The sequence below is a fragment of the Struthio camelus genome, chromosome 21 (assembly GCF_040807025.1).
Source record: "Struthio camelus isolate bStrCam1 chromosome 21, bStrCam1.hap1, whole genome shotgun sequence".
NCBI lineage: Eukaryota > Metazoa > Chordata > Aves > Struthioniformes > Struthionidae > Struthio > Struthio camelus.
In genome coordinates this window covers 8,861,385-8,885,821 of record NC_090962.1, presented here as the reverse complement: position 1 = coordinate 8,885,821, position 24,437 = coordinate 8,861,385, and the positions used below count along the sequence as shown (strand labels likewise).

Below are 24,437 nucleotides of genomic sequence, written 5' to 3'. Positions count from 1 at the left end.
CTGTGCAAAGAAACAAGAACGTGCTTTATGCCATTGAAAAGCCAGGCCGCGAGCACTTGGTGCAAACGGTGCCGCGCTTCTGAACAGTCCCCCATTTTCTCTTTAGTTTGTTAATGGAGGAGGAAAAAAAAAAAAAAAGCAAAAAAACCGACCCGTATTCCAAACTGCATGAGAAAGCCCGTGTACCCAAGAAAACCGGGAAACAGTAGCGTGCTATTAGTGACATTGCTATGCTCCAGTCATGCCCAGCGCACACAGCGAAGCCCCGGAGGGAGGAAGCAGGAGTACACAAGTGGAAGATCTGCTACTTTTAGTTCTGCGTGGCTGCAGAAGCAACGCTGCGGAGCATAAACTCCAGCCCAGCGTCCAGGGCTCGCAGGGTTAAGTCTCAAGGAAAGCAAATTTCAAGGAAGATTTCTGCGCCCCAGGCAGATGTACGACCACTTATTGTTAGGAACTAGCCAAGCTTAAGTAAGCTCTCTTTTCCTGACCCAGCATCCTTCTACAGTTTAGGTCTTGCCTCACTAGAGTGCCTGAAGAAAGCTGGCATGAAGATTTATGCCATGGTAGGCCTGAGAAAGCCTCCGTGTTAATTTTGTTCAAGGGACGGCATTCGCGCCTCATGTTTCCGCAGCTCAGCAAGCCTCCTGGAGCGCTCCCAGAGGCTCGCGCGAGGCGAAGGCGCCCAGCAGAGGCAGACGCGTGAACAGAAGAAACTCACAGTTTGGAGTCTTCTTTGGTCATGGAAGCGTAGGTGAACATAAGGCCCCCGTGGGGGCAGAGCAGAGCGCTGTTTCCTACCGAGGACACGGGGCTGCAGCGCGTCGGCCTCCTGCTCAGGGAGGACAAGGGAGAGGAACCGTTAAGTGGTTTGCAAGGTTGGCCAAGTTCTCTCGCACAGAAGAAAACCACAAGTCTGCAGGCAACCCCGAGAAGAAGGGACCACATGGGAATATTTACAGAAAGCACTCCAAAAGAGGAATATTCAACTACTGCAGACAAGGAAATCAGCTCTGCGTTCCTGCGCACTGCAAAATTGCTCTCCCCTCTAGAGGAGATTTCCATCTCGTAGCACCAGCAGCCTGCAGAAACAGGATTGAGTGGTGACCTTTGCCCAGGATATAGCTTCAGACAGATGAAAAAACTAATCAGGTTACTATCTAATCTGACCATCTGGTTAAGACAGAGTAAACAAGGAAATTCAGTTTCTTACAATGTATTGCAACTGATGCAAGCACTGGGTCCAAGTGCTGCAAAATAAGCTTCCTCACGTCTAAAGACAAAAGCAAATCCCAGCTAACTATTTTTGGACAGCCACACGCTGCGCCATGCAAATGCTGTGATTCAAAACTGAAATCATTATCCATAGCCCCCAAAAGGAATAAAGAGAACTGAAATTCTCTCAAGCCAGTTACCTGACAAATTTCCTCCATTCTTCTACAAAAAACTGCGATACAATATACAGCTCATCTGTCTCCTGGAGGAGAGAAATAAAAAAAAAAAACCACTTATTTTAATTAACTCAACAATAGAGAAACGATAAGACTTTTTCTGCGCTGCTCCTTCTCTCGGAGATCTCAGCATTTTTACCATGACAACTCCATCCAAGCGCACTGTAAAAGCTAAGTAAAATAATTTGAGATCAAGTACCAAGCACTTACGTTACTAATCTTGTGTTTATTACAAAGTTAATTTAGCTTTGGATCCAATTACTTTCAATTCATAGCAGGAAGCGGTCACTTCCCTTACAGTAGCTACAGCTCTCTGGTACTGCCTGTATTTTCTGTCACTGGGCACTCCGGGACCCCGCAGTTGGCTTGTCCCCGGGGTACTCGGGACCTAAGCAGACACGTTTGTGCATGAGACCACCCTACCCTGCCCTCGTTTCCTTCACCAGGCAAAATCCAGAAGCAGTTCCTTATAGTGACAGCGCACACCGGATTCCAAACACGGACATGCACCCTCTGTCACAGACCAGAAAAAGCTCACAAACCTCGAGAGGGAGATCCTTGACTCTTATTTGGATTTCCCAGGGGAGCCCTGATAAACAGGGTGGAGGACATAGCTTTGCTGCTTGCACAGACCCTCGTGTTTTGAGCTGACCCATGTTGATGGGCTTCAGCTTTTCCTCACTTACTTCAACCGCAGAAGCAAACATGCACGTTTTGACCCAACCCCAGATAAAACCCCTAGTAGGACTTGACAGCTCTCCTTTGGAGCATTTTCCATTTAGTCCCTCTTGGGGCTCTCAGTTCAGAGGCGTAGACCCATGCGACCTCAGTTTTTATTCACCGCCGGAGCTGCTCATTACCCTGAGAAAGGATCTGATAGTGGCAGGCTGCTCGCAGACGTAGGCAGGCACCTGCCAAAGCAGCTTGGCACGATCTCGGAGTCAATCATTAATCAGCGCTGAGAGATATCCAGGAGCCAAAGTGTGGAGCCCGTCCAACAGCTCGTGCCACTTCTTTCGAATCACCTCAAAGCCCCAGCGCGCTGACAGCTCTTAAAGAGTCCTGGAGAGCTGCTCGCTTGTGCTGGGGAGAGACCTGTACTACAGGACTATTGATTGCGTGCCTGTCCTTGTTCTCAGGGCTTTGGCACTTAGCTCAGGTAACAGAGATATAAACGGGGCTGGTGGCTGAGATTTGGAGAGGTTCTGCCAGTAGACTTGGGGCCAGGATAAAGGGACAACTCCCTCCACAAATGGAGTCTGACCTGCAGCTACAGAAATGAAGCTTAAAAACACCTCCAGGTGCAAAAGACAGCTGCCCCCGAGCTCTTTGGCCTGCTGAGAGCATAAGAGGACACTAGAGGAGCCAGGGGCACACATGAGTTATGTCCTACCTGGCCAGCATTAGCGGTGGAAAGCCCTCTCCACCGGCACGGCTGCACTGCTTAGGTACTTCTAGGGGCGGATGCGACCAGAGTAGAAATAATGTCTCCGCTTATCTAGCTATTTCCGGGCCAGCAACAGCTATATTAGCACACGAGCGATTCTCATGTATCTTCAATAGGGCCCTCTGCCAGCAGAGCTAATCGGGGGAAATCACACTTCGGCACAGCACAGATGCAAGCTCCGCTGGCAAAGGCCTCCCAGCGCCGGCACGGGCTCCGTCAGACCAAGTAACTGATCATCAGACAGAGCGTCTCGCAGGCAAAATATAATTTCTTCAGAGAGGGATCAAAGCTAATAAAACGCTGAAACGCTACCCATCTACGCCAACTGTCTGCAAATAAAAGGCAAAGGCTGCACGGGGCATGCCCAGCCCGTCGCTGCCTGCCGTGTTGCTAGGCAGAGAGAGCGAGTAGGAAGCAACGGGCAGGCGGGACGGCTCGGCTCTGTGCAGCTGGGGATGCAGCTCCGAGGGATGCTGCTCATGAAAAGCGGCTTTCATGCACGCGACGAGCAGGCGCAGCGACAGAGCGTGCCGGCTCCTACCTGAGCCCAGCAAGTCCACGGCATAGGGGAACGTACAGGAAGCAGGCAATACACGGCCTGGAGGGCCACCCATGTAGGGGATAAAAAGAAAAGTTCTTTCTCCATTGGAGATATGCATGAAATAAGAACCTAGCAGTTCTTACTGCTAGGTAAAAAAGTCACTTACTGAGCCACCCGAGTAAGGGTTTTTTTTTTTTCTTTTAAGGTATACAGTACCTTTGTCTGGTCAGCTACTGCATCTAGTGCCGGCATGACAAACTGCCAGTCCCAAGAGCGCAGAAAACCTTCCCCAAGCCCCGCGTTATTCCCCTCGCCTTCCTCATTCCCATACCTGAGGCCAGCTGCCGAGGCAAGGCCTGCATTTATCGTGAAACAGGTTCTGGAGAGACGTCTTCTGCTCACTAGCCATCATCTTATGCAGAGCTTCGTTCTCCTCTCCTTCTCGCTCCAAAATCTGCACGAAACAGTTACCACAGCAGTTCTTGCTTCAGCTCATAGCTGTTATTTAAAGGTGACATTGCTTTTCTCTTCTGCACTTTCTGAACTGGGTAGCATTAAGGGGGAACCCAGAAATACGGCCACATATTTACAGTCAACAAAAGGGTAACGTTATTTGGTATTTCAATACCTTGCACTGGGAACAGCACTCTTTGTTATTTGGGAATTCAGGGGCCTTTGGAAAATATTGCTTGAGTTTCTTCCAGGCTTCTTTCGAAACCACCCTTCTTTCGTTTTCCGATATGCACAGGTCACCTGCACAGAGAGAGCCAAGGGAAGGGCTTTGTTCTTGACGCGCTCAGCAACGTTTTGCAGCACTAACTAGATTTAAGAGATTACAAGGTATAAACGTGGGGGAAGATATTCACGCACCTATCAGCCAAGACCATGTCAGCAAAAAGAGCACAACAATACAGAAAGTCACCTTCAACTTCTTTATCATTTCCTTGTTTAGACAGGAAAAAAATATGACTTTAATCTGCCATAAATGCCCTTCGCATTTAGAAGCCCATGAACCTGAGCAGCTGATCCAAATACAAACCAAGGGAAGGCATAGACAGGGACGCACAGAAAAGCAAGGACAAGCCAAAGAGGGCACAGGACTACTGTTTTCTCATCTTGGCTACTTGGAGCTCCGTTTTCCAAGCTGCGGACCAACCACGCGCCCCACGAAAGAGTAGCCAGGTGCATTCTGCACCCTTGACCCAACAAAATTCCCCTGCTGTGTCTCAGTTTGCTTTATACCTCCGAACCAAGCACCTAAAAATCTGACTGGGACCTTCTCCCCCCAACACCCTGGACCCCCTCTCCCCAGAGATGTGTTGCATTTGAATGCCACAGCTCAGCTGCGGCTGTTTAGCATGGCAAGTTCCTCAGGACGTTCAGATAGTCCAGATTCATAATCAGCTGCAGCCGCTCCTTTCAGAAACACCCCTGGCAAGGAGGAGAGAAACAGATGAAGGGCGCTTGCAGAGGAGCAGTGCTGGTAAGAACTTGCCTGCACACGGCTGGGAGGAAATAACTGGGGTGTGAAAACGCGACGCAAGATTTACCAGCTATCACCCAGCCTGCTCAAAGTCCTGGTGTATTATTTATCCAGGCAGCTGGCGCTCCAGCAGCTCAACATATACATGAAAAACAACCGAGCTGCTGAAAGACTGGCTTAGTGCAAGGCATTTGGGCTTGTCATTTTAGCGACAGCAATACCAGAACGATCATGCTCACGCATTTGGACACCACATGTCGGCATCGCAAGGCACTCTCCAGAGGACGAGCAAGGCTCAGGAAACCACGAGACCTCAAAGGCTCGCGGATCGAACGAGCCGGCTGTTTGCACGGCTGAAGATCGCCGAGGGAAAAAGCACGACCCCCACCTCCCTACGAGACCGCCGCTGCGAAGCCGAGGCACGGCTGCGCCTGGCGCGTTCGCAGCGGCAAACGCGAGCGTCGAGCGTTGTAAAGCACCGAGAACTTCATGCCGTCAAAAAGCAAAACGGGTCCGGATATGGCACGGGAATGCTCAAGCTTTAAAGTGGATTTGACCAGCAAGAGAGAGGCAAAACCAGCCACTGCAAACTTAACAGCGCTGAGAGCGGAGTCCTCAGGTATAAAGGTACTTTATAACCTGCTCTGCGCTCCTACAGCCCGAAGAGCTCAGGGAGGTGGAAGACAGAAGACTTTGCTGAAAGGACCCCTTCCTCGCCACCCTCCGGTAGCTCTTTAATGTTCGAGCACCTCCTCAGCCCCACGGACCTGTCGGCTTGGCTCATTCCAGCCACGTCTGGACTTCTGCCAAGCCCCGAGTGCAAAAATAGCAACGCTCCCCTCCTGCTTTTATCCCGCTAAACAAAGGTCAGGCTGGACTGCTTCGAAACACCACTTAGCCACTTGTTCTTCATCAAACGTGACCAGGTGGCCCAGCTTCTCCATATGAGGAGGCAGGACCAGGCTGCTTTCCAGAGCCAACGAGGACAGGAAAATGAGCTTGTACAAATAAGTGCCTTGACGCTGCATGATTAATGAAAACAGACTAATAAGCTGTTGAGGGAAAGAGGTGGAAAAATCAGATCAGAAATGTGCGGAGAACAAGTGCGTGGCCATCTGGAGGAAGATGACCCTAACCGCTGCACCTCCGCCCCCCCCGCCCCCCCTGCCTTCGCTCTGCAGGGACGAGTTTTTGGGCACGGACATCAAAGGAGCTTTAACGTGGTACTTGGGAAAAAATTATTTGGCAGGGTCAGCCAACTATTGGAGAGAAGAAGGGGGGGGAAAAAAAAACCACAGCAAAGATGCAAAAGGACTTCATAAGGGAACGCCCGGATGGTATTTCTGGATGCAAGCCAGACCTCATAGATAAAGCGCTGGGTTTTCCAGAAAGTACCATTAAGGCAGTAACTTCCTCCACAGCAAAATCAGGGCTGTCTTACTTGAACTACGGATTGGCTGATACGCTGCACAGGAAAATTTTAAATGCATAAAGGTGAAAAGTTTGTTTTCCATGAATAATTGGAGGTTAGCTCAGGATGATGAAATCTGACCTCCCAGGGGCCCCCATATTTAGCATAATTTATTCTGATATGACCCAAAGTAACAGATCAACTAGCAATTTGCCAATTTAATATTTCCAGAGGTCTATTGGCCTATTTCTATGCTATTTTTTTCTGGCTACATTAGATGTTTCACCATTGTGCCCTGGGGTTTTATTTAACAGCAGTAGCCTAAAGCCTCCATGAAAAACAGCTAACATCATGACGATGCGCTTAGTTTTAAAACAGGGCTTTAGCAGGCCATTATTGTACATCCTTTATTAGCTTTAATGACAGGAGGTGTGTTGCTAATCTACTACGCGTTTCTTTCTGACTAGCAACTGGCTACGCTGGGAACACGCTCGAGCATCCCTGGCAGACCTGCTTGGGGAAATCGATGCCTCCAAACAGGAGGCATCGGTCTACAAGAACACAAACATGTCTGGGAGTACAAGCTAAAAAGCGAGATTCAAACAACAGTGTAACCAAGGATGCTGCTAACTAACTGTCCCTTAACAAAGCAATTAACAGCAGGTCAAAACCTTCCGTAAACGGACACCAAAGCACACCAGCTCGGCAAATTGATATCCTCAGGAGTCCTGGCTGCTCACAGATAGGCTGGTGTTTCCACAGTTGTCGGCTAAGCGCTTCTGTTTTCAGAGTTCTTTTCCTTGTACACCAGGAGAACAAACTGATGCTCCATCACCAACCCCGACAGATCTACACCACCTTTTTTTTTTTTTTCCAGAATCTCCCAACACTTTCAGAGTTTTCAAGCGGCTACAAATCTTCTGCACTACCCTCACTGCACCATGGCACTTCATTCGTGAGAGGAGATGTACCCCTGCTACTGCCTAGCATGCCTTGTAGCACCCGAGCTTATCTGTGGCAGTCACCATCTACGTTTACACCCTTTTCACTGTCTTGCAAAATTTGGACTGCAATGTAGGAGCATTTATTTGCAAGAGTGCTATAAGTTAAAGCTTCAAGAAGCAAACGAGAATTAAGTACACTTCTTGTGTAATTACTGGTGCTGGTATTAAGTTCAGCAGAAGAAAGCTACAAGCTTTGTGTCTTGAGCAGCGGGCAACAACACATACATTGAGTTCCAGCCCCCAGAGAGACTTACCATGTGGGCAAACAATGTCTTCATTAAAATTTAACTCCTCTTCCTCTTCTCTTTTCTCTTCATTTGATTCATCTAATTTAAAAAAAAATAAAGAAGATAGCACAGTGCTCCTCTCTTAAAGAAAAGTTAACATCTTTGGAGGAAAGAAGCCCATAGTTTCCCTTCAAATTGCTGCAAAACTCTTAACCCAAGGGAGGCTTCAGAAGCACAGTATTCTCGAATGTATTAGCCCATTCACCCAGAGGCCGGTGCGGGATTGTGGCCTACCGTCCACGTAGGAGTGCTTTGAAGCATGTGGAGCATAAGACTATCCTTTGTGAGATTACAAAGGACGCATCTGTTACGGCTAAACCACCACAGGGGGTTGCTGCTCCCAAAGATTTTGGATTGCAGTTATCTGAAACATAAGTCTAGGTATGAATGGAGGGAAACAGAAACCTTACTGGCAAAATATTAGTCGACTCTTTGCCTTGAGGATACTAATCTAAAACAGATGCTCCCTTTGTAGCTTCAGGAAGGGATCACGTGAATGAGCCAAGACCTACTCAGCTTGGAAGAGCTGGTGGGAAAGCCTGGGAACGGGCCTGTGCTTTCCCTCGCTGCAATAGCGCTGAGCAGCACCAGAAACCGGCAGAAGTCACAAATGCTTAATGAGACAAGGGAGAGCAGGCACTGCGCCCTCCCATTAGGTATGCAGCAGAGAATTAGCTGAACTGCACATCATTAACTATAATTAAAGACAATCCAACTGCAGAGCCGATCTCTACATTCAGTTTTAATGGGGGCAGTAGGGACTTAAACCAGCGGGTAAAAGAGCAGAGCTTGGCCCCCCGGATCTTTGGTGCCGGCAGCAAGGCGTGAGCAGCAAAGGGCACGCTGTGCCCCCGAGAGCAGGCTGCACCATCCCCGGCACGCCAACTAGCAATTGCGGAGCAGCTCTTTACCGATCTGCTCCACATTTCTACTCCAAAAGCCAAGACAAACTGAGTTACTGAGCAAGGGGAGCCTGCCAGGGGTTTGACAGGCCCTGCATTAATTTATGAAGAATAGTTAGAAACCTTAGCTACAGAGACAGAAGCGCTGGCCATTTAACTGGAGCATCATAAACATGACAATGTGTTAGTAACCGTCTGTAACGACCTGCCTAACAAGCAAGCTGGCTGGTGAGCAGCTCAAAAGCCAATACCGTACTACTAGGAGTTGCAGCCTCTTTTGAAACCTAGGTCACCACGGAAGAATCATCTGTGGGACAGTAACTCAGCTACTGATGCAGAAAAGTACCCTGCTCCCAACGAAAGCCACAACAGAACAACCGAGCTGCATCAGCAGTGCCAGCTTAGAGATATTTTCATGAGATCTGCGGTATGTGGTGTTGTTCTTGGAGCAATCAAATCTGAGATCAATGCAATCAGCTGATCATCTCCACTTTCACTCAAACCAGCTTCTTGCCCTCAGTTCTGGAACAAAAAGCCTGAAAAAAATCCCAGTTTCCAAAGGTTTAAAAAGCAGAAGGCAAATAAAAGAAACCACAGATTCTCAAACTCATGATACAGGCAGAGAAGAGAATTCAATTTTTTTTTTTTTTTTTGGAAACTGTGTTTTGCCAATGTTGCTTTGCCAGCTGTGCTCAGTTTCCTCAGGAAGCTCTCTGCAAAAAACATCTTCATTCCTTGCCCAAGGTAATTTTGTATGTTTCTTCCTCCCTTGTGCTCTCCCATTCAGGTGAAGTTAGGATGTCAGGATCACGTGGCTAGGTTGTAATTTTACACAGCTTTGTAAGACTGCTTATTACCTCATCTTCTTCTCTGGATACGAAGATCATCCAGCAGTTTTGAAGCTTATCAAAGAAAAAGCTCCTCAAATTAAGGCTGCGTTATCACAAAGCACCTGAAGTGCCTTCCCTCTCTATTCATGCAGTGGAAGCAAAACAGCTAAAATAGCATACGCAAGAACACCTGACGTGTCTTTTGTTGGGTGGTAGCAGGCAGACTGGTGGAACTCTAAAGCAAAAGAACTACCTTTGTTTTGTGCATTTCCATTCATTTTTCCATTACTGTGCTCCGCATCCTCGTCTTGTTCATTTAATTGCTCTAGAGCCAATTGACGCCAGCTCCGCAAGGACGCCTTTCCAACCCAAAACCCGTCATTCCTGCATAGAGAGAACAGCATTGGCGCCACGAATCACAATTTCATTCTCATTCTGAGCCCAAATAGTCTTTACAAAAAAGCTATTTAAACATCATTAGCAGTGCTAAAAAGCTTTGACAACATTTGAAAGCGTCAGGACTTACATACCCCTTTACAGTTATTTTCAGCAAGTTCGTAACAGTTTTGTAGTCTTCATTTAATTGGTTTTTCAGTCGTAGTATTCTACACCTTTCTACCACGCAGTCCTTGCAAAGTGCTTTAACTGGGGTGGAGAAAAAACAAAAAAAAACATAACCTATTACTACAGCGCACATGGCTGAGCTTTTCATAAATTCGAGCACTGCTGTTTGAAAGTGCTTAGTTTGTCAGACTAAGTGTAATACGGGCACCAACTATCCTGCCTCGTGAGGAGAGACTGCACACGTAAGTAAGATGCACGTGGTTACTGCCAGATCAGGCCACATTTCAAGCTTAATAACTATAAAATGCCTCAGCTATGAGACGTGACCTGTTCCACTAACTTCACGGCTCTGCTAATATCGACAGTTTACAGTTACAGCTGTGAGCGAGGTCACACCAACACGCACGGACACAGGATTCAAAAGGCAGGACAATTTAGGCCCACGCAATAGTTATCGTACCGCTCCCAGGCGTGACTTTTCTATAGCATGAAGATGCCGTATAGACACCTTCAAACGCCGTGTCTGAGTGTCTCCCTCCTGTACACTGAGACAAGAGGGGATCTCCTCTGCTCAGCCTGGGGAACTACTGGGGTGGCACTTTGCCACCTAAACCCGGAAAAAACAATGCTCTCCAAAGCTGCCCTGGACCAGCAGGAGGGGAAGCCTGGCAGCTGGGCATATGTTTCGTCAGGGAGCAAGAGGAACCAGAGGGTCACGTCCATCAGCTGCAAGGCAAGACGGAGAGCGCAGTGCGTCAGACCTTTCCCTCTCAGCCATACTCCACGAAGGAACCTGCAGGCGATCTTCCAGTTGACTAATAAACGTTGGCCTGTTTTACAAAGGCTGCCTGCGTCACAGCAGTTGCATTTCTTCCCTATAAGCTCTTAGCAGGAGCTGCGCTAATTTGGTCTCAGTGGGAGTTATTGAGCTCCCTTATAAAAGAAACTAAGCCTGGGGCTTGATTAAGCAATGCCCAGAGACTGCAAAAGCCGAGGGCTTACCCCAAAAATCAAATGCATGGCAGATGTGCACAACAGAAGCATGTATGCTATCATGTATGTGTATCCTTAGATCAAGGTAGCTTGGGACACACCAGAGGTGAAAGACAGTAAATTATTTTCGTGGCCAGCACACATCCACACCGTTCCAGACCACAGGCTGCTTGCAAGAGGCAGCACAGATCCGCACACGAAACACTGCCTACACCAGACCTGTAGGTGCTGCAGGCACGGAAAATTGTCCCTTTGCTTTGAAGAGTTTGGGGGTTTGCATGCGTGCGTTTTGCAGTTTGGTAGCATTAGCTTCATAAACCCCTCCAAATACTACCTTTTTTTAACCTAAATGCACCAACGCCTTCTCAAAAACTCCCCTATGCACAGCTGTTTCCAGACAGAGCAGACTTCAGGTCTGAAACAGCCCCTCCAATCAGACTAATCGTATTTGTTTGAATGCTAATATAATTGAGCAATATGAAAAAAATTAACCCAGATATAACAAGGCAGCACAGAAGTTACATGCAGAGATAAAGCTAGGTTAAAATAATACAGGATGGCCCAGCAAGAGGCTGGGACCAGAGTAAGGCCGCTTAGCGCACAGAGTAAGGCCGTTTAGCACACAAACGTGCAACTCAAAAGGGCACTTTCTAGGCAGACACCTTACCATTCAGCCGGGGTCCCCCTCCGTATCTCCTGTAGAAGAAGTCAGCCACATACTCTGATATCCGCTTCATGATTGGTATTTTATCAGGATGGAGTTTCCCGTGTGAACACAGGCAGGCTGTGTTATCTATAGGTTTCGGAGGAGTAGACTCATCCAGCCATTTCTGTAGCCATTCGAGAGAGATGAAGTCGTATGGGGAACCTGGGAGGGAAAGACATGAAAAGAAACAAGCCCGCACGCGTTAGTATATGACATAGCAGATGGTATTTTATAATTATTCTGATATTCGGTGACACTTTTAAAGATTAACAGGCTATCACCGTTGAGTAAATCTCCGCAGTACAAGTTTTCAAACATCTAATGCAGCTTCCCTGTCCAATTCTCAGCACTGCAGATTTCTAATATGGTGCCTCTTGCGACAGAAGCTACAGGAAAGTTAGATACGTGGGAACAATCAATCATTGAACATTCAAGCAATCAATATGAAACAATGGAGCACTCTAAAAAGGAAGGGGCATGCTTTCAGACTGCAAAACCTTTAGGGGCTTACAGCAGACTACTCAAGGCAAGGGCATAAGCAAGGCTTTCCTACTTTCCATCAAGGGACAAATACAATATTTAAGGTATGCTCAAACATTATTAAGCGAGAAGCTCTTTACAAAACCGAGTGAGCTCTTCAGGGCAGATGTAAAAATAAAAGACAATTGCAGCACAAATGAGAGATCAGTGTTCTCCTCATTCCCTCAGTGCCAAAAATGTAAGTTTTTTCTAGGCTATTCTTACAAATCTGGGTGAGAGACACTCCCACGTTAAGAGATTTACAGTGCAAATGGTAACATGCTCAAATTCCTCAGTGTTATGGGGAATTTTCTTTTTTTAATTTTTTTTTTTTTTTTTTTGGAAACAGGGCAGTAGGGGTCCCCATGTTTGTTAAAAGAAAAATCTCACATAAAGCCAAGGCTCAGGGGCAGGTCAGAAATGGGTCAGCATCTCTCCATGAGCAGTGAGCTAGCTTTGTATGAACTCCTCATAAACTCATATCTTGATACCAAGACCCAGTGCTGATTCTTAAACCCAAAGAACAAGCGTGACTTTATTTAAAGGAAGAATTTTACATTTTGAAGCCACTTGCTGTGGATTAAACGGAAACAGAACTGTAGCAAAAAAGCTCATCTCAGCGCTTTTGCCATTCACCATTAATGGCAATCATCCGAGTTCCTAGATAGGTTCATAATTACACACTGAGCAACAAACAGTGGCGTGAGAGAGAACAAAGCAGCTTTCTTTTAGCACACCAAGTCTAGCAAACACTGGCAAGGCAAACACTACAGCTTCTAAAAGGTGATTGGAAAATTAGCAGGACGGCCAAGGAATTAAACACATTTTGCTGACATGATGAGGGCAATTCTGAAACGGAGAGGAAAGGGCTGTGCCATTAGTTACGTTTATCAAGGGAAATGAAATTAATGTTTCATACAAAGGAGCAACAGAGAAGCTTCAGCAAAATATTTTGTCCTCTGACTTGCACTGGATTTTTGTGAAGCCAGATCCCCAGCTCTCTCCCTTGCAGGACAATCAGCAGCCATTTCATCTTACACAATAATATCACCAGACTTGCACAGTCATGACCTCCAGAGAATTGCAACGCTGTCAAAAACGGTTTGCTAGTCTGGGATGAAAGCTGCCTTTCCAGAAAGCAAGTTTTTCTGGGCCTGGCCATACAAACCTGGCACAAGAGACGTCTGCAGAGCTGCACAGGCCACCCCAAGCTCCTCAGGGACCGAACCCAAAGCAGCCCTGGGGTGACACCATCTCCAGCTGCGCTAGCAAACTGCCATGCCCAACTATAGGGGCAGGTAGTGAGTGCCTCCAGGCACTCCCATCTAAAAATCGGGGCAGAGGAGCTAGAGTCAGTCTGCATCTGTACTTGCAAACACATCTCACAAAGGTTTTTTCCTTCATCGTGTTAGGAATGCCAAGGGAAAACTATTCTGTTTCTGCTAAGGGAGGAAAAAACAAAAAACCAAGTTGCGCTTACTGCTCCTCCCTTCTAATGGTGACTCATGGCAGATTCATACCTCCACCACCACTTCGATTTAACAGTGACATTTTAACACCACTCAGGCTTGCAGGGACTCCGCAAGATGAGCTGTGACACCCCTTCTACTCATTAATAAAGCACTGCTGTTCTCAAAGCCGGGTTCATAAATTGAACACGCAGACATTTACAGGAGCTGAGCTCTTGCTGCTCGAGAAGGCTCATGAGCCATTTATGCCCTCGACAAAAAATCGAGTAGCTGTTTAGCTATATTAAAAACTAAAGTCGAAAGGGCTACACAGTCAAAAATTTCTTTTTAAAGTTACAAAGTTCCTAACGTTTTTCGGAGACGTGCATACTGGAGAGAAATTCCCCACACTGGAGACAAAGAGCAAGCCCCCGCACGCTTGCTTTGAGGGAGACTGCGGAAAGGCAGGGGGGTATCAAAATACTAGTTTTCAGACGTGCTGAGATGACAAAACCCAAGGAACAGTAGAAAAGGATTAACACCACTAAGTTGTTGCTCATCAGGAGCATGAAGCTTAAGACATGGGGCTTCGAAGCATCGGTAGGGATGAAATAATCTTCTGCTGGAGGCCAGGTGTTCTCATACCCAGTTACCTGCTGATTAATCTAGACCAAGAGCCCCGAAACGTGGCGTAAACTGGCAAATTGAGACTGGCCAGTTATTCTGCCTTGATGCTACTATGCAATAACGAGCCGAGCTGCTCACAGTGCAGAAGACAACAGTCACAATGCGTAGAAGCACACAGGAGACTGACGGACGAGGAAGGAGCAGGAGGGAATTAGTGATGCCAGAGGCCATTAGAACAAGCAAAAAAGGAGAAAAATAAGTTAAGGCAGATGAGCAAGCAAGGGAAAGCAAATCATAAGCGTGCACATATCAACAGCGGACAGCAGTCGCCTTCCTCTTCGCAGCGAGGGCTATGGCTAATGCCTTCCAGTGAAGCGTTCAGGGCAAAGAACCAAGTTGTGGATTAGTTACAAGACATTACTAATCTTAACAATGGTCTACTACAAAATACTACCAGAATATCTTACAGACCAGCTTCAGCAGGTAACCTTTTGTAGAGCTCCTTCACCTCTTCGTGTTTGATTTTGCCTCTGGCCACGCTCTGTTTGCGCATCTCTGCCATTTCATTACACCACTCCTCAAACTTGCAGTTATCACGTTCCACCAGCTCCTGCAGAAAAGCTGTGGGGAAATTAAAAGTAGAAACATCAGTCACTTCAAGGAAAATGCCATTTAACTCCATGAGCAGTTATCTGGGGCTAATAAGCGAGCCTAAATATTTCCCCATACAGCTACTGACATACCCGGTCTTTTCAACAAGCCAAAGGCCTGGGTGTTGCTTCCCTCCATTATTCATGGCAGTGCTTAGGCCAAGGGAGGAGATTAAACGCAATCGAGAGGCTGCAAACCTGGGGCGCAACAGGCCATTTTCAAGCGTGCTGCAAGCTCTCCCTCGTGCTCCAGCCACCGCTCTGCCTCCCACCCACAGCAGCTGCCGGCAGCTCCTCCGAGCTGCCAAAAACCAAGCACCCTCGGAGAGGAAACAGCCAACATGTACACCTGATGCCACCATGCCACTTGCCTGTCACAACGCGTAGCCCCAAGGGCGCATGGCGCACACCATCTCGGCGAGACGGGCTACGCGCGTCTCGAAGGCAAGGGCAGAAAACCCTCATGAGATCAGAGATAAGCCAGGGCAGATCCTCGAGTTGACGGGAAGGTGAGGGAGACAGTGATTTTTGCTGTCACCAGTGGAAAAAATTTCGCAGGGAAAAAAGAAGATAAAGTACTTCCCCTGCAGGGATGGTGTAACGGAGGGGGAGAATACTGCTTATCGGAAGCCTTTTCCGTTTTAACAATATTTTGAAGAGCTAAAACATTTCAGAAAGGTTAGCTCCTGGGCAGCCATAGAGCACAGTTTCTATCTTGGGAGAACATACACTATTAAAAAACATAATCAGCCTGACCCGTTCATCGTCAATGTCAGGGGCTGGGGACCCAGGTTACATTCGCTGCCGTCCCGGAAAAGCTGCTCTCCGCAGCATCAAAGCGAGATGCCTTGAATTTGCAGTTGCGTGAAGCCTCGTTGAAGCCACGAGGCTCGCCTGCTGCCCTTTGCTCTGTGTCCCTGGCACGCGTCCATGTGAAACAAAGGCAACGGCAGGGCCGCTCAGGAATTTGAAGCTGGGCGGAGAGGCTTTGTCAAGTATCGTTTTGGGCAGAGGGGTAGGAGGCGCGAGAGGGCGAGAGAGCTCAGGAAACAAACCGCAAAGACAGACCCAAGGCGTGAATTAGCACGAGTTCCCAGGGCCGCACGCCTCGGAGAGCGGGCTCTAGAGGCAGCAGGGGGGCTGCAAAAGGTTTGATGCCGTGATTAGGGGGTTCTTGTGCATTGGGAGAAAGCTGTGCAATTATCACCACCCCTACCCTCCTCTGCCAGATAACCTAAACCATTACCAAAGCCTGACAAACAGCTCCGGTCAAAAGAAGAAACAATACCTCTGCTGTCCCTATTTCAGAGGGAAGGGAAGAAGGTGGAGCACACCTCCAGCCCTACCAGCTAAGGCCTAATTAATATTTCTAATCGAGTAACATGCAAACGCTAAGCATTATTAAATCCACAGGCCAAACCTACAGGGATTTCTACCACCCCCAGTAATTCTAAAGCAAGACACGAACATGCTAGTACAAAATTCTTGCAAGGGCTTGCATCCCCTTATTTCTATGCCATTTATTCTCAATACGGCAAAGATTAAGTACTTGTAAAAGAAACATGACATCTGTCAGGATTATTCACCTGCCGTTCAGTACACGTACTGCTGATGGCATTTAACCACGCTGTTTTCCTTCGTCTTCAGGTACCTGAGCAGCTACGGCGGGAACCTGGCTGCAAACCCCGTTACTCCAGCCACGCTCAACGCCAGCAGCTGCATGTTCTGCAGACGTTGCTCCCCACAGGATTATCTCCTCCTAACCCGCTCCCACCTGATCTCTTTGGTGGGATGGTGAGGCCTGAGCGGGCAGGTATGGTAGAGGACGGTATTAGCCAGGCTAATGTTATAGGAAAGTCCAGGGGGCTTCACCATGGATGACCCAGGTTCTGACACTGAGTCACCTTATAGCACCTTTGGGGACCCCTAGAGAGCGGCTGCAAAAGGTGCTTCAAGCAAAGCACCGATTCCTGGCCTGCCTAGGGCTTCACAAAACCAGCTGGAGAGGCCACGAGAGTCAAAGCTCACTTACCTGGTACTTCGACTGTCGGAGACTTCTCCCGGGTTTGCAGCCTGTATACCAGCATGTAAGCATTTCGAGAGCAGTGAGTCCCTTTCCCACACTTCGGTTTACGAGTCTGAGATTTAGAAGGCTCTGCTGTGGTACAGAAGGCAAAGAAATAATAAACACACAAGCTCGCTTACTGGCTCGCCTTTAACGGGCCGAGTTTGCCATCTAGCCAGCTTCCCTCTCACTGGGCACCGATCCCTGGCAGGCCTCCCTGTGCAGAGCACCAGGCTAGCATGAGCCTCGCATGCACGGCACAGGGCAAACTTTATCCAAGCAAGACCCAAATCCCTCTAGCATTGCTGGAGCCAGGGCAATTCAGAGGCACTAAGTTAGGATCCTGCTCTGAAGGGCCCTCTAAGAGAGCCTTTCTTCTCACTCTGACTGAGCCTAGCCTTACTGAGCCAAAAAGTAGCCTTTGCAAAAGCATCCTTTTTTCCCCTCTGCCTCCTGTCCTCATTAGTGTTGGTGTCTTGACACCAAAGAACAGAGTCCAATCCTCAGGGAAAAAAATACATTTACACATGACTGGATACGTGAAAATTATGCACCAGTCTATCGGGCAACAAAACCTTTAGGAACTGAACAGCCATGGAAATGGTCACTTCAGAGCATCTGATTCCAATGCTGGCTTTCACTGAGATGAAGAATGTGGTCGTATAATACAAGCTAATGTTGAAAAGAGTTGCCGTTTCCAGACAGACTGCCAGGCAAAGAAAGAAACCTGACCAGAATGCTTATCTACAGCTGCAGCTTCAAAAACCAAACAGTTCTTTATTTCTTATTTTTTTAAAAAGGAATAAGCCTCTGTCGGTCAAACACTTAATAGAACAAGGGAGCGGAAAAAAAGGAATGTTTTTTGTATTTAAATTCTGGAAAAACTCATATGCTTTCCCCACCACACTGTCCAGGGGATTTCCTAGACAGATTTTATTTGCAGTTTCTCCAGGTATTTAAAAATTGTTCCCGTCTGCACAGCCAGACTTCAGGACTCTCCCCACAGCAGACCTCTGCTTTACGTTACCCAACTTCTGCTGCTGCTGCATGCATTTGCAACGAAGGAGACTCTCAAACTCCAATTTTGCTCGGAATAGGCAAACGACATTACAACTTCAATATTTTGCTTAGCACTTAATACATATATGAAGTCTCTGCAGGCTGGAAGCCTTTTAAACGCACTTTACTTACGTTCTTAAAGCAGTCTTATATTTCAGCAAGAATACTTACTTGTGCTTAAGCATAAACCTGCACAGGATTTAGGGCACAGCAGTTTACTTGCACTTTACTTGTTTTGTTACACTGGGTAAAAAGTGTAAGGAGGCTAAAAAGAAAGGCTGAAAAGCCTTTATTTCCTTTCAGGGCTTACTTTTCTATCTTACACCACTAGATGTCTAGCCAGCTTCACAATTTGGTTGCAAGTTAGCGGTAGCCAAGCATTAACAGGATGACGTCGCTGCTCTGGTGGGAGCCTGCGTTTATGCAAATTGTGACGAAACACAAGATGTTTACTAGTAAGAAAGTTGAAAATCAAGTGGCATCATGCAGATGCACGCATGGGAGCAAACCGGAGAGGCAGGTTAGTACCCCGTGTCTGCTTAGGGGTGCCCTCAGGCTCACGGGTTTTTCAAAACAAATGAAGGGAACCGATAAATCTGCCTTTTCATTAACCTATTATTTACAGATGCTTTAAAGAAAGTCAGTGTTTTGGAAAGTCCAACTATTGGTGTTGGAGATGCAGCAAAGCACGAGTGTCCTGGGGGGGGGGGGGGGGGGGGGGAAGGAATGTTTCTGGGAAGGGATTACTTATATTTTAAGCAAAATTCCTGGCATTAATTTCCCCATTTCCTGATACTGCAAAGCGTTCTGCGCTGACACGAGCACAGAAGAACACTGAGCATCTGCAAATCCAAGCACAAACTGTCAGTTTAGAAGTGGACAGCTCCTCTGCATCGATCGCAGACTGAGAAACCAGCAATGCTTGTTTCAGCCTAAGGTCTCCAGCAAGTACAGGTAACAGGAGGCAGGCAGGGTATCTGGGGCAGCAGGAGGGCACCAGCACAAGGCAAGCCAACAGCAGTAGAACAGAAGAATGAGAAGAGTGCAAAGTAAAAAGGCAATTTTGGCTTTTAAATATATTATATCAATATAATATAATATATTATATTTAAATATAATATATCAAAATATATTATTTTGATCAAGGTTTTTATGAAGATTTTTTACTGCCTCCTAAAAAGTTTCAGAGTAGACACCTCAATGGAAATAAAAACATAACATGTTAAGGAAACTGAAAGTAACCTCGTTATCTGTTCCTAACGCCTCCTTTTGCATACTGGCCAAGGAAGCGGCAGCTTGCCTGTATTACCCTGATAGGCAACTGCTGCCTGGGTTATCAGCATGTTATCTGCCAGGATGCAAAGTAAGAGAAAAACTAGAGTAGAGGAAATGATCACGAGGTACGCATAAACACTCGCATAAGGGCCGGAGTGAAGAAAATCTGGCTGCAATTAACAGAACTGCAGTTTCACGTGTTGCTTTTAGGATGTGAAATCACACACTTGTAGGAGCTGTTTGTTTTAAGAGCATCAGGTCCTCCATGTACTTAGCATCCATGTTTTTTGGTGAAAAGAGTTATTTTAAAAGGGCACTCACAACTTAAAGGTTTTACCTAGATCTTCCTCAATCCCCAATTGCAATTTCTTCCCCTCCATCTTTTCTATGTCTTCATCGTTAAACTTGTACCACTCGCCCGTCTGTGGATCCTTCACGTGGGCGATGTAGTGCCCGGAGTATGCGCTCACACCTCTGTGTATGAGGACAGCACTAAGTTCATACACGTAGACGCCATCTGGAAGGAAACCAGCAGTTATTTAGCCCTCTGGACAAAACAGGACAGATCTTTTCTTTCCTATTACCTTGATGCTTTTGCAAGGCAGCAAACAAAGACTGCACTTGAACTCGTCTCTCTCTCTCTCAAGACTTCTACACGGCTTTATTCAAAACTCCTAGCTTCCACAACCTGTTTAGCAAGGCACTTGCAACTTTTTGTTTGAAATGCAGGCTCCAAACCATTTTTGACGTTCTTTTCAACCAAAAAAGGGGTTCAGGCAAGATCCCCCCAAGAGCGGTGCGGGTACCATGAACAAACACGTAGTGCACAACTCACTTTTTTGTTCCATGAAAGGCTCCATGTCAAGCAGCTCAGAGAAGCCGATGTAGGTGTTCAACTTCTTCTTATGGCCAGTTTGTCTGTGCAAGAACAAATGACCAAGCTTCAGGTACAGGTACCAGGGGACAGTAATAATGGTTCACGTCTCAAAATAACTTTCCTGAAACCCACTGAGCAACCCAAGAAGAGCCAAACGTGTGTGCTCCGATTCTCAATATCGGAAATCAGTGCGGAAAGTGTAGAGCAGACGTCTTTCCACAGAGCTTCCAAGTAACCCAAGCCGCTCCCACTTTTACATGCGCGTGTGTGCCGGGGGGAGGCTCACCTGTCAAACACAAAACGCATCAGCTGCAGGTTGAGCGTACACGGAAGACTCAGTAGCCTGATCTTCCTTGTGGCATTCTGCTTACTTTGACAAGTTTCGCAAAAGTAACGATTGTCCCCCTCTAATTTTTCTTCCTGACCAGGAGGCAAAAAGAAAGGTCTTGAGAACAAGTTACCACTGAACAGTCAACCACTACAATCTATTTGCTAGATGGAGATTTAAGAGCACTGAAGTTATTTTAACCATTTAAGCCTCTAACCAAAATATTCTCCAGGCTAAAAACGCACAACCTCTTGAGTTAATAAATGCATTTTACAGCATAGAGTTAGCAGGCTGCTCTCAGTTTAAGGAAAACAACATTCTTTTAGACTGAAGCAAGCCCTAGTTCCGACGCTCAGGCAGCTTACAAAGCCATCAGGTTTGTTCTCCACCTGACTGAAGTTTATGAAGTTGGTTTCTATCACGAGGGCTATGGACAAATCACCCTTTAATGAGATCACATGGACCAAGTTAATGTAAAGCCCACGTTTTAGCCTGGAAACTACAATTCTCTTGTGCTCAGCCAAGCAAACATCACTGGGGAATAAGAGCCTTTGTCTAAGTGGAGGCGATATCACGATCGGGCAAGAGGAGAACCCCAGCTACCCTAAACAAGATCACCAGCTGTTTCATTTAAAGGAAGACCAGACAAACTTGAAGCTCGCTCTTGCAGGGCAGAAGTACTGGAGTCTGTGGAGACAGCTGCCCTTCAGTGCACGTACATGAACCAGTCTTCTCTCTCAGCAGACCTTTCACGAGCAGAGCAACCGGTTTGCTGAGCACATCAGCAAAGACTCTGCACAACAGCCAGACTGCACCTCAGCTACCGAGTTACATTTCAGGTTAGTTCTGCCCTAAATATATTTATTTGCATCCACGCCTCGAACTTTTAACATGCCAGCCATTTAAGATCTCGGCAAATTTTCCAGTAGAATTAAGAGCCATTCCTGAAGCTATTCTGGGGCTTTGCTAATATTTTTTAGAATATGTTTTAGAGAAGGGGAAAGTCTCCTGTTGCTATATAGGTGAGCACCAATATAGAAAACACAGAAAACAATCCTTCTTTCTGTACTACCCATGACAAAGCACACAGGGACTTTTAGTATGTGCTTCTGTCATATCAACTTTGCTGGGAAAACACGATTATTAAAGGTGCGACTTCAAAGTGTTTTTTAAAAGGTGTAACACGCCCGCGTGTTACGCTCTGAGTACAGAGCCGCCCCTTGCTCGTTCACTTCACAAGTGCATGACTCAGTCCTCAATTTCTGGGTCCACAGCAAAATAGTTCCTTTTGCATTCATCCTACTGAGAAAACTAGATCTCAGCTGCCCACTGTGCTGTAATATCAGTGTCAAAAACCGTTAAGAGAATATGGGAATTGAAGCACCTTGCTAAGCTCTGTTTTGCTGGCGCTATTAAGAATAGGAAGACTCAAAAAAACCAATGAGCTTGTACCTTAAGAAACTCCGTAATACAGTCTGTCAACTGCTTGTTCCCTTGGATATTTAACTCCAGTTCATAAAATTTAGACACAAGTTTGGACTCCCTGCCACACTGGTTGCAGCTGGAATAAAGAAAAAAAATTTACATGAGATCAGTTCACTGGTTAACGTGTCCCAACTCCCCAGCCATTGCTCAGCTAACACTTGAGCTATAAAACCAGGAGAAAAGGCTTGTTTAAGTTAGATCTAACACGGTACGCCTCTACACCACAACCACTCTACAGCATGGTGTAAACAGGATAATAGCATCGACCAGGAAAAACTGAAGTGTCTGTTTACAACTCACATATAACATTTTATAACTTTTCCAGGTGAAATTCACAGCTCTGAAAGCAGGAATGAAATGGGTACAACAACATCCAACTGCTGCATTTTCTGGCTCCAGAGCTTTACGTTCCATTAACTCACTGAGATTTTCATTACTATATCTTTATTAATAGACTAAAAGCATCTGGCAAACTGCAGCAACATCTGCACAAAGTGGATTCTTAAGGAAATCTGAAAGCTAAAAAAAACACTGGGAAGCCCTATTTGTCACACAACATTTCAGCAGAAGTTTACCTGCCTTGCCTTCTACAGCTGTTAAGAGGGATCTTTCCCCCTCAAATTCTTCTCTCTAAAACGTCTAAATATTTACAAAAAGGTTCTTCCCAAAGACCAAATACTTACACTGTGACATACGCATATTCTCCACAGAACTGCTTTTGCACTATGTTTCGAACATCTGGATTTTTTTGTTTGGATAAAGTATCTTCTAGCAGGGACATGAACAGCTTTGAAAACTCCTGGGCATCCTAGAACAGAAAGCCAAGTTTGTTAACAATGCACCGCAGCACAAAGCGCAATCACAACCTCGTTGCTCATTTACTGCAAATTACACGGAGTCCTACACACAGGCTGCACGGAAACTTCAGCGTGCGCCGAATGGAAAAAAGACCAGTCGGGAGAACTAAAGAGAAGAGGAATTTGCCTAAAAGGAGCACAAGGCCCCCAGCGTGAGACCGCAGCATGAGTTAAGTTGGCTCCTGGCCAATAGCTCAGGGTGGTTTGACTTCTGCCCTGCTATTTGCAGGATCCTAAGAAGGAGGGGGGAAAAAAACCCAACAACAATAAAAAAGCCCACAGCAGCTTGTTAACCACATAAATCCCTTCGTGACTCCACCTTGCATATCGGCATCAGCTTCTGCTGCCCAGGAGCAGCAACGCAAACAGTTTATCTACCTCATTTGACTACAGCACTGTGGACAACAGGTTCAGAACATCCTTATCCGGTAGGGAACGTAGGAATAATTTACACAGTATTAATCTTCCTCTACCACAGTACGGTTTGACAGGAGGGTCAGTCTCTCTGTCCCACCTCTTTATTCCACTAACGCTCATTTTTCAAAGCCTCGGCATATAATACAAGCTATTCCTGCTTGCATTATAGGTCTTAACCACGTCAGAGAGACAGCAGGAAAGCAGAGATGGGATGACTTTTGCCAAGCTACACCAACTCACGCTAGCAATAGCTCCACAGACTTGGTCGCAGCGGCACAATTTACTCTCCTTTTCCAATTTCGCCAAACACCACAGCTGCTTTTCACCACCTCCACGCCCTTAAGCCTCCTGTCCTGCTGCTTCCACTTCTCCCTCTAACTCTGATTCCTCCAAAGAAAAAAACTGAGAACCTGCCTCACGGCTTTCGCCCCCTTCTGCTCCTCCTGCAAGACTCGGGAGCTTCTCCACACTTGTCTCAGGGCCTCCCTTTCCTCCTAGCGCCCGATTCTCTTTGCTCCCTCTCTCATCCTCACTCTCCTTTGGTTCTTTCCTTTATAAAACAAACTCTCTCCCACCCATCCCACTCTCGGCACCTGCTGCCTCTCCAAATTCGAATCCTTCCACTTCCACATCTGCTGTAAGCCTGGAGGTCTCCTCTCCAGTTCCTGCAACTCTTAAAACCACACACAGCACTTTACTCTCCTTTAATATCACCAGTCTTTAATGACCACTTCTCTCCCAGGGACTCAAGAGTGACTTTCTCCTCCTCATTCTCCTGAGGAATCACACGCCATAGCTCAAGTTCTTCCTCCAATGGTCCCCCTATTTCTCAAAGCATTCTTTCAAGACATATTCTTTTCTTAAGCTCTATTCAACTTTCCCAGTAGCCCTGCAGGCTCCAGCTACGGCGCTCGCACCTCTCTGCTGCACGCCTTCTCTGCCCCAGGCACACTGTCCCTGCAGAGAACATGCCAATCTCTCCAGCTTCCTCCCTCCCACCTAAACTTCAGGTCCTCCTTCCTTGTAACACATACAACGTTGCCCCGCCGAGCATCTGCCCAGCTAGCTGTGACTTGCATCCCGGCTCCTGTCATCTCTAATCGAGGCAAGAGCAAAACCTTGTACCCGACTTCACCAGGCTCAGGCTGCTGCTGACCAGCCACAGCGCTGCAGCAACCTCCCTGCGCCTTTCAGCTGGCTTCCAGCGCCTC

At 46.9% G+C, this 24,437-nt stretch overlaps 1 protein-coding gene and 1 long non-coding RNA gene across 3 annotated transcripts in view; one reads left to right on the top strand and one right to left on the bottom strand.

Annotated features, from left to right (window-relative positions):
• USP48 (ubiquitin specific peptidase 48) overlaps nt 1-24,437 on the bottom strand; it is a 35,450-nt gene that overhangs the window by 7,511 nt on the left and 3,502 nt on the right. For both annotated transcript variants that reach the window (XM_068915746.1, XM_068915747.1), the window contains exons 5-19: nt 22,636-22,760; nt 21,920-22,028; nt 20,426-20,559; nt 20,098-20,180; nt 19,600-19,779; nt 16,896-17,021; nt 14,685-14,834; nt 11,581-11,781; nt 9,887-10,001; nt 9,610-9,740; nt 7,592-7,663; nt 4,068-4,192; nt 3,771-3,893; nt 1,416-1,477; nt 722-832 (exon numbers count right to left, since the gene is read on the bottom strand). In XM_068915746.1, the coding sequence (XP_068771847.1) occupies nt 722-832; nt 1,416-1,477; nt 3,771-3,893; nt 4,068-4,192; nt 7,592-7,663; nt 9,610-9,740; nt 9,887-10,001; nt 11,581-11,781; nt 14,685-14,834; nt 16,896-17,021; nt 19,600-19,779; nt 20,098-20,180; nt 20,426-20,559; nt 21,920-22,028; nt 22,636-22,760 (1,847 nt within the window). The remainder of the gene's footprint in view (nt 1-721; nt 833-1,415; nt 1,478-3,770; nt 3,894-4,067; nt 4,193-7,591; nt 7,664-9,609; nt 9,741-9,886; nt 10,002-11,580; nt 11,782-14,684; nt 14,835-16,895; nt 17,022-19,599; nt 19,780-20,097; nt 20,181-20,425; nt 20,560-21,919; nt 22,029-22,635; nt 22,761-24,437) is intronic.
• LOC138061800 (uncharacterized) lies at nt 18,431-22,636 on the top strand. Its single transcript, XR_011135720.1, has 3 exons — nt 18,431-18,507; nt 20,568-21,306; nt 22,278-22,636. It is a non-coding gene; the product is annotated as an uncharacterized lncRNA (long non-coding RNA).